This window comes from Eufriesea mexicana, unplaced genomic scaffold (assembly GCF_001483705.2).
Source record: "Eufriesea mexicana isolate 0111107269 unplaced genomic scaffold, ASM148370v2 scaffold1523, whole genome shotgun sequence".
Lineage (NCBI taxonomy): Eukaryota > Metazoa > Arthropoda > Insecta > Hymenoptera > Apidae > Eufriesea > Eufriesea mexicana.
The window spans coordinates 166,613-176,612 of NW_016909723.1; the positions used below are offsets into that span (position 1 = coordinate 166,613).

The window sequence follows — 10,000 nt, forward strand, 5'->3', positions numbered from 1 at the left end:
CTTCCGGCTGAAATGGTTGAAGTGGTGCTCAAAGTCAAATGATTCGGTGTACGGCCCAAATTCTTCTTCTCACCTAAAAAAGCTTGCGAGTCTTCTTCTCCCTCGGATTTTGTCCCCGAATCCATTTCGACTTTTATTTCCCCTGTATATTTAAAATAATTTTCTTTTAGAATCCGCAATATAATCGAGTAAAAATTGAATACTATTTTCGAATATTTTAATATTTCGTGCAATCGAATAACAGGAAAATAAAGATTTACAGTAAAACGACTTTACCAGATGTATCACTTATAGTCTTGCTTCGAGAACGAAACGTGGTGGGCTGTTGATTAATTGTACCGGTTGGTTCCTCGGTATCTTTATCTTCAGAACTTTCATGTTCTACTGTTTGCTTCGATTGACTGTATTTTCGTTTTACGTTATGCGAAGTCGGTAGCAATTGCGGTTTAACCGATTTCTTCGATACCGTACCGGTAGCTGCAGTACCACCGTTACCGACATTTTGTCCTTGGTTTGCCGCTTGTTTCTCAAATTTCTCAACATGTCCAGTTGACATTCGTGGTGAAATGGTCATTGGTGGTTGACTCAAGTTTTGTTTTGTCGATGGTATACTCATGTTTCGAACTGATTCTCGAATAATTTGACGTATTGTTCTCAAAAATGCATTCCTAAATTCTGTTGTGCTAAGAATAAAAAAATAATATATAAAAGATTGCTACACAAATTTCACGTCTAATTGTTCTATGATTCGTTCTAAATTGTCCTTTCTTTTTTCTCTTTCATTCTTTCCATTTCGAAGGAAATTATACATAATGTTTAATTATATTTTTCCATTCTTTAGGATGAATTTAACCTACTAAAAATAAGTCTTCCTTTTCCTTAAAAGAATGAACATATTTTTTCCCAATAATATATAATTACTATTAAATATAATACTTATTACTTAAATTAAATTAAATTAATTCAGATATGTTGTGAATTTTGCTCCTCTTAAAGTAGAACAACACATGGTATATTACACGTATGTATAACGACAGGTAAATATACTTTTATATATGTATAAATGTACCTGACAGTGATGTCTAGCGACAAGTTAATGCAGGTAAATTCATCGGATGAGGTGATGGTTTGAATCAAAGCGCGTATGTTTTAAAATTTTAATTTAAGTGAAAATACCGTTAAACGATACCTGTTAGAAAGCACGTATATTTTCTCCGATCTTCTCTGTAATTGACTTCTTAAGTGGATCAATTCCCATAGAAAATGAGATTCCATATCTTTGGCGGAACTAGCTCTAACTTGCACTTCCGTTACAGGAATCAACACTTGATAGCGAATTATTTCTACCTCGCTGGAATTTGCTTTCGTGGATACCCCCTGTTTAATGTATTACTTGTTACATGTGTGCACATGTGTGTATGTGTACGTGTGCGCATATGCATATATGCATATATATGTATCTACATATATGCGCACACGCACAAATACACACACATACGCTTACACACATGCGCGCGCAAACAAACATACACATATACATATAAATAAACAAACAAACAAAGAAATAAATAAATAAACATGCATTTTTGTGTGTGTGTGTGTGTGTGTGTGTGTGCGCGTGCGCGCGCGTGTGTGTAGATACGTATCTAAGTAAATATTTTTTATGATACGATGAAAAAAATAGAAAATTTACCATAAGCTTCTTCTTCTGTCTCAATCTTTCCTTACACAGAAATACAACAGCGGACTTAAATACAAAACACATTGCGTGTAATTCCAGGCCTTTCTTAATTTTACCAAGAAAGTCGGAAATATTAAGCCATTCGACTCCTCCATAATATAGAAGATCTCCTGGACTTAAGTCGATCGGCTGGCAAAGCGTAGTATAAGCATGAAATGTAAAATGTAAAATAGACAAAACAGATATTGATAAATATCTATTTTTGATCTCTTCTGCTTACCTGTTTGCAAGATTTTTGATGTTGTCTGAATAAATGATCGAAGATGGCTCCATATTCTTCGTGAATTCTTTGCATCTCGTTTATATGTTCTGCTACTTTTTCCATACCTTTTAAAGCTTCTATAATTAAAGTTATTAATATCGAAGTTATTTAAATAAATATAGATTAATAACATAATTAACACTACTTAGATATTCTGATATGCGACACACACACACACGCACACACAATATACAGACCTATTGTGTTTTCTTTGAGAAGAATATTATCTTTTCTTTCTAAGGAACATGAAACTTTTGACATTTTGCTCATTCGATTCATTCCAATAGCTAGTTAATGGTTTTTCAGATTTACCGATTAAATGCTGATGCTCTTCACTCCGTTCATCAGTAAGGTTTCGAAGCTGTTGTAACAGCAAAGGGTATTTCAAAATTCGTTGAATAGGTTTTATCAAGTACGATTCTAAAGTTGACGAGTGTTGCTGCCTTGGATTTCGCGCTTGCAGGAACTCTTGTAAAGCTTGGTTTCCTTCGTCTAAATAAAGAAAAAGAAAGACAACGAAGGGCATTCAAAACTGTCTTTTTGACAATTCGATGAGACACAGATAAATTTTGTTAAATAGAAGGTATCGCAAGTTTACTTACTTGGATGTAAAACCTTTTGCGCCTTTGAATGACTAGCACAAAACGAACTGTACAACTTGAAATGATTTACATAATATAAGAAGGCACTTCCAATGGAAAACAGGACACCCTTTGCAAAATAATAAATAACTATTATTCTTCGTACATATTGTACCAATATGAATGCAATATATCTAATATCTTTTTTAATTCGTATTTCTGCATATCATATACCTTAAATTGACTAGGATGATCAAAATTATTGAAATCAGTTTCCATCTCGATCGCGTGATCAAGATTTTGTAGAAATTGTCGTTGAAATGTAACAATCTCTTGTATGTTTCCGAATAGTGCGTTTATCTCTGCATTTGATAGGAAGGTTTCACGTTTAAGAGGCTCTAAGTAGTTCTCGAGCAAATTATTTAAATTCTAAAAGTATTTTATTATATAATATGATATTTATTTAGTTGTAGAATTAATTATTCTATATAACATATAATGTTGTAACATATCCACTGAAATTTAATTTTACAGACGCGATAAAACTCACCTTCACATAAGTACGTTCAGTCTCAATTAATTCTAGAATAACTTTCTTTAATTTCTCAGCATCGCTTAATTGCCGGCTTGGCGTCAGAGCTTGAGAATGAGAACTAACAACGCTTCCAGTAGGACTAGATTTTCTCGTTTCACCAGGTGATCGACATATTCCCGTAACTTGTTCGGCGGTTTTTAATAAGTTTTCTATTTCGAATGAATTTGTGCGTGAAGTTTGTTTGCCATTTTCTATGTGAGATGTTGACGTACACTCCTGCACGATACTTTCTTTGCCTGTATAAACCAACATATACATTTACGATGTAACAATCAAAATGTCAGTTCATTGAATTTTTATAGACAAGTAATCTCATCTCTGCAATAATGATACACGCATAACTTGTCATATGGGTAGAATTAAAATGAAAAGAAAGAAACCAAATGTTCTTTTATTTAAGATGGAGTATCACTGTCGCTTTAATTTATATAAATAATTTGTCACGCATAGGGACGATATGAAACAGCAATTATAACAAGTGTAATTACAAGTGTAATTTATAAATACGGAGATAAAAAAAGAAAACAATTTAAATAGTGAGTGGAAAATAAAGAAAAACGTCTAGGTGTAAGAAAATGCTACTTCTTACTCCATCCAGGAGCTGGAACAATTAAACCAGAAATCATTTCTTCGCTTATAACCGGTGGGTCGGAAGGTGGAGGTGGGCAAACCAAACTTTCAATAATGTCATCGGTATCTCTCATTATGCCTGTGAGATCTGGTGGTTCAGTTCGTGAAGACTTCATCATCATGCATAAACCGACCTCTTCTTGTAGTACACTTTCCAGATACATCATGTCTAAATCGCTTACTATTGCACCGTTGATCACCATAATTTCATCACCTTTAATTATCCCTGAAAAACATTAAAGTAGAAAAGTATCACGTTAAAAAGTGTTCAACTTCAAAATCAAAATAAATCTAAATGTTATTATTGACGAACATTGACTTAAAAAGGAAAAGGAAAAAAAGCACATATAAAAAAAGAGAAAAGAAAAAAAGATATTTACCATAGTTAATTTGAAAAATGTAAAAAATACTTCAGTGTTCTTAGTCAAATATAGCGTTTTTAATACTTGATTTTTTATTTGGACATAGTATGTAACGTTTTGTACTTCCTTTCGATGAGGTACATATATGTGCGTTTGTACGATCAATAGGGAATAGAATACAGAAAATCAATGTTTTTCAATGTCATTCTCTACAAGATATTCTGTAGATGCAGACAAAAGAAAATCTGATTAAGGTCACTTCACTTTGTGTTTCCACGTGTATCTCACCTTCATTCTTAAATTAGATCAAAGAGGGGTAGAAAGAGGAACTTGAGCTTGACTAACTGATTTCCTATTTATATTACATCGAGCTATTTTATAGAGAACGTTTTACACAATTCATTCAATTTTCCTACAAATTTGAATTTTTAATCCATTTAATCTATGCAACATCTACCTCACAAGTTATAACTAGTGATCACAGTTTTATAGGTATAATTAATATAGTTACAAAGGCTGAACATATATCGAATATTGACTAAAATAATGTAATTACTGTAACAGTGGTTACACGGTCAATATTAGATATGTATATAGACACATACACAAACCGAGTATAGCATTTACTTACCATTTTGCATCGCTACGCTTTTATCTTCAACTCTGCTAACGTAACAACACAATTCATCTTGCCGATCAGAATTCTCTATTAGCTCTGCTTCCACCGAAAAACCCCACATTTGTTCGAGAGTGTATCTTTGTAATTCTACTTGATATAAGATTTTTGCGCATACTTCAACAATTTCATGGGTATGCAGCTGCAACATATAAGAAATTACTTCACTTATCCTGTGCTATCATAGGGCATTTGTCACGATTAAGCATTTTATTTCACTCTATTAATGATAATTGAACGACTTGGCGACAAAGAAATAAGTTTTCCTAGGTCTTATTATTAGTTTTGAAGAAAACGGACTAAAGAAATAACGTAGCGATATATAATATGTAAGTGAGAAGAGAAATTAATATATTTATTAATATAAGTTAATAAGTAAATGCACTTCTTCCGTTATATGAAAATTTTAAGACTACGATAAATTTCATAATGAAAATACAAATTACTATACAATTTCAGTTTAGTATATCGGTTGAATTTTTCATATTTTTGAAATATTTTTCGTTCCTTTATTTGGCGATTCGATTAATTGACACATGTAGCGATACTGTAAATATGTGAATCGTTTAATTCATAGCATTATTACTTACATAAGTCTCTATCAAGTCAGTTCTATGTGGTACGAAATAGTTATGATCTTCCATGTCGCGTCGTTTCTTTACACGGACAAAATGATCCATCGGATTAAGACTTTTCCTATTGCAAGCACTTGCAAGAAATTCCTCTACTGTCATAGCGTCATGGACAAATACAGATACCAGCTAAAATTGAAAGTATAGAAAAATATGAACTGAGATATAACATACGCGAGGTCACTGTTTCAATATTATATTTTTCGTTACTATATTATTCTTCGAAAAGGAAAGGGAGGTAATAATTGAAACTATGGGTATTCGCACTTTTGATTGCCATTTTAATTGCCATTTTTTGTATGTATCGATGTCGGTTACCTGATTATCCGGTACATACACCTTCACAGTTTTCTCATCGTCTCTCGACGAAATTTGAAGAGATCTTCTACTGGATGCGCTATTGGATCTCGATAATAATGGTGGTCTTCTCTTAGTAGCTCCTCGACCTGCTAGTAGATTGTTCAGCAACGAAGGGCTTCGCGCGCATATAAAAGCGTGAAACGACGATACGGTGAAAACTCTTAATTCATTGAATGTCTGCTTTGTAGCACGAGATACGTGCGTCAATAAACTCTATGGAAAAAATAAAAGATTTGAATCGAGGTGATTCTCATATCGAGATTATCGGTTGCCCCTACTAATCTAGCGGAAACTAACTCGTTGAAGTTTTACAAGATTCTATTTACGGTTCACGGTGGTCGATACAAGCTTCCGATACTCGACATTGTATAACGCGTATAAATTATTGACGTTAACGTCAGATACAACAATGTTTTACAAAACATTTTGCACATCGTTTCTTTAAATTCAAAATTTCAGAACACAATCTTCCGAGATATTATTCTGCTATTGTTATCCTTGCGAATCGTCTAATTGCTTAATCAAAGTATACACAGAAGTGTATAGTTACCTTTGGATTTGGTAATTCGCCACTTTGTAAACTCGCCATATAGCATCTAAGACGGAATTGCTCGCAATGAAGTCGCTCCAAATTTTCTTCCCACTGAATAATCTGATTGTTGATCTGTTGTTTTGTCTCTGCATCAGACACAACAGACTGTCGAAGATCAGCCATGTGTTTTAATTTGTGATCCTAAAGGAAAGATGAAACAGGGATAGATATATAGACAGATAGATAGACAGATAGATGGAGGGAGAGAGAGAGAGAGAGAGAGAGAGAGAGAGAGAGAGAGAGGGGGGGCTAGAAGAGCAGAATGAAATTGAAACGAAATTAATATCCGATTAGCTTACCGATTCTATCGCTTTTTCTAAGCGAAATATTTCTTCTTGCAATAAGTGAAGGGTTCCAGTTTTACCACGATGACGCGCAAATGCAGCGGCACAAGCTGAATGTATACTGTTCACCCAGTTCTCGAGTTCCATTTGACACGGTGCCTAATATAAGAATAAAGAAGGATCGCAAATTAGTAATTGATAACAAAATAATCAAGAAAAGATGTCGATAATAGTATACGCAGTTGTGTAGCAACTGTTTTATTATTACCTGAAATAAATAAGCATCGCCAAATGCTGTGCTCAAACAAAATATATAATCTCGTCTCGGATGTTCCGGTATTGGTTGCATTATTGCACCATCGACAATAATTAAATGTTTAGGCGTTGCCTCCATATCCCTACTTTCTTGAGAGTCACAAGGATAGAAGAGAAGCGTAGTTCCCTTCAAGCAAACCCAATAACCTTTCCAACCTTTTTTCCTGGCAAGCTCGATTTGATGCTTCTTTCGCAATAGCCATTTTTTTACGCTTAAGTATCTGTGATTTGATATTATGATAACATTTCCGTTAGAAACTTAACGTTAAGTAGAACACTATTATGTATATATTACTTACCCAGCCTTACGAACCGCTCCTGTGCAATTGAACGAAGCTGCAGTTTGTTTTCCTCGATAGGGTGAATTTATGACACTTTCACCATCGTCATCGTCGCTAACGGCAGTAGTTAGTGACATTTTATCATCGTCCGACATCTACAACATTTACTTATATTACTAATCGATTTGCCGATTTTTGAAAAGACTTTTAGCGGAGACATAAAGTAAGGAAATGTGTATACACGTCGTGTTCGATCTCGAGTATATACGTGATTATTTAACCAACGATGTGTCTATATACATAGTTTTAATTACGATCGTGAATACGACACTGACAATGACACAATGGAGATACATTTAAACATAAATTAAATATAAATAGAAGAAAATGATTAGAATCTGTAGAAATAAGATGGAAAGAATAAGAAAAAAAGAAGTAAAATGAGTAGTTAGAATACATGGACTACACATGACAAAAATTATCGATGATTACTGATTGCAATGTTCATACTTCATAATATAACATATCAGGAATACTTGATACTTGCAACATATTTTAAATTATCTATAGATACTATTTTACATAATAATAATCCCTATTTATTTAAACATGTGGGATTTTCGAATAGCAATCCTCTGATTTGATAAAAATGATAATACTGCAATAAAGTGCGGAATAAGACGTGTAAAAAATGCAGGCAACGATAAAGTTCAAAGTGTCAGTATCAATATCATTATAGTTATTGGCATTGATATTTATAACGAAAACGAAAACGAAAACGAAAACGAAAACGAAAACGAAAACGAAAACGAAAACGAAAACGAAAACGAAAACGAAAACGAAAACGAAAACGAAAACGAAAACGAAAACGAAAACGAAAACGAAAACGAAAACGAAAACGAAAACGAAAACGAAAACGAAAACGAAAACGAAAACGAAAACGAAAACGAAAACGAAAACGAAAACGAAAACGGAAACGGAAACGCAGATGGAAACGGCAACGGCAACGGCAACTGCAACGGCAATGGCAACAGCAACAGCAATATGTGATATAAGGTAACTGTAACGGCAAACAGTAACGATAGTGACTACAATAAGAGTAACAGTAATAGAAATAGAAATTATAATAATAACGCGAAGACTCGTGCCACTACCTTTTTAGCATAATTTGTCATACCGCGAAGCTTCTCGCGTATTCCCCTAAGTCCTTCACCAGCCCAAAAACTTACGACTTTTTTTAGAAAGTCGGCGTTGCAAGCATCCGCTGTCATATGCGGATGGTAATGACAGTAGCAACCTTCCTTCAGGAGCTTCATATTTTTCTTGGCGGTGCCGTTAATCTTGAACATTATCTCTCTGCGAGAAATGCTGAGACCGTCGATGTAATGCTGGGCCCAAGTATTCAAAGCACCGTTAATAATTCTGAGTAACTTGTAGTAATAACCGTCACCGAGACCAAAGTTGACTTTTTCCTGAACGTTTTTGCAGTTAAACCAATATAGTTTTCTCGTTTCATTGATGCATATTACACTAATAGTGTGCCTCTTACAAAGGCATAAATACTTTTTGCATTGTTTCTTGTGAAATGTTTTCAAGTCTGTACAGCTACTGTTCAGATTTAATAGATTCAAGGTACTATTCATGCATTTGATCGACCATCTCGGTTCTACCATTATTATGTGTCGTTACGTCGATACTTTGTCTAACTCGAATCGAAAGATCTCAGGTAGACAGATCAACGGGAGAAGGTGACTAATTTTTCTATTTTAAAGTTGATACAGGTAATCTTGTATCTCTGATGCAAGAAAACTATTACATTCGTTTCGTCTCGTTCATATCTTTCCATCCTTTGTCTTGCTTGCCTTTATTGTCTTTTGGACGGTGGAAGGATCAACAACGACTTGCCGCTCAACCGTAGATTCGAATGATTCGTTCGATTCACGTTGCTTTATTAATTTGATTTTAGCTCATTCAAGTTGATTGGATTATAGCAACAAGCAGTTGCCTTTTTACCTTCAAATCAGTCACTTAAGACATAAATTCTTCCCCTCCATTGAAGATTTGGACAATCTTCTTAACATATTTTTCCAGAAATTTTCTGAATATATATAAAATTCTGATTGTGAATGTGCATACGAAATAAAACATGCACAAACGTCGTGCATTATCCATTTTCCGTGAATGCCAAATTATCACACTGATCGACAGCTTTCTAATCATTAGTCCAAAAGTTCTTTAACAGCCGCATAGTTGTGTGAAGAGAAAAGACAAGGGAAAAGACACGAATAAAAGGAGAAAGAACGTGTTTATCGGTATCGATAGTTTGCACGTTATAACAATATGCTTGACGTATGTTCCAAATAACACCAACAATAATCTCGCTATGTTTTCATTACGTAGCGGATTAATACCGTAAGCGGTATTATAATGCCATTATCGCGAGATGAAAATCTTCTCCGATTATTTGTACATATATAATCTCTACTTAAGGCAAACCGTTTTTGCACTTTACAGATCACTACTAGGATCCATTTTATATAATTTTCTATTTTGTAAAACTAGAACGAATCTATTTTAGAAAATCGACAATTTCGCGGATATATTGTAACCTTGTACTATATGTGATCTTTATATGAGTTATATATATATATATATGCGACATTTTTATTCCTTGATTAATTTGATTTTT

At 33.9% G+C, this 10,000-nt stretch overlaps 1 protein-coding gene across 5 annotated transcripts in view; it reads right to left on the bottom strand.

Annotated features, from left to right (window-relative positions):
* Nucleotides 1-10,000, bottom strand: part of sif (guanine nucleotide exchange factor still life) — a 26,083-nt gene that overhangs the window by 1,411 nt on the left and 14,672 nt on the right. For 4 of the 5 annotated variants that reach the window (XM_017901431.1, XM_017901429.1, XM_017901430.1 and 1 more), the window contains 17 exons: nucleotides 7,330-7,466; nucleotides 6,984-7,251; nucleotides 6,731-6,874; nucleotides 6,390-6,572; nucleotides 5,798-6,052; nucleotides 5,438-5,608; nucleotides 4,803-4,989; nucleotides 3,769-4,035; nucleotides 3,135-3,415; nucleotides 2,819-3,013; nucleotides 2,606-2,714; nucleotides 2,316-2,495; nucleotides 1,962-2,080; nucleotides 1,694-1,870; nucleotides 1,190-1,377; nucleotides 277-683; nucleotides 10-142 (listed from right to left, as the gene is read on the bottom strand). In XM_017901431.1, the coding sequence (XP_017756920.1) occupies nucleotides 10-142; nucleotides 277-683; nucleotides 1,190-1,377; nucleotides 1,694-1,870; nucleotides 1,962-2,080; nucleotides 2,316-2,495; nucleotides 2,606-2,714; nucleotides 2,819-3,013; nucleotides 3,135-3,415; nucleotides 3,769-4,035; nucleotides 4,803-4,989; nucleotides 5,438-5,608; nucleotides 5,798-6,052; nucleotides 6,390-6,572; nucleotides 6,731-6,874; nucleotides 6,984-7,251; nucleotides 7,330-7,466 (3,401 nt within the window). Of the gene's footprint in view, nucleotides 1-9; nucleotides 143-276; nucleotides 684-1,189; nucleotides 1,378-1,693; nucleotides 1,871-1,961; nucleotides 2,081-2,315; nucleotides 2,496-2,605; nucleotides 2,715-2,818; nucleotides 3,014-3,134; nucleotides 3,416-3,768; nucleotides 4,036-4,802; nucleotides 4,990-5,437; nucleotides 5,609-5,797; nucleotides 6,053-6,389; nucleotides 6,573-6,730; nucleotides 6,875-6,983; nucleotides 7,252-7,329; nucleotides 7,467-8,540; nucleotides 8,909-10,000 lie in introns of those variants that run through there. The other variant, XM_017901432.1, reaches the window with a different exon arrangement.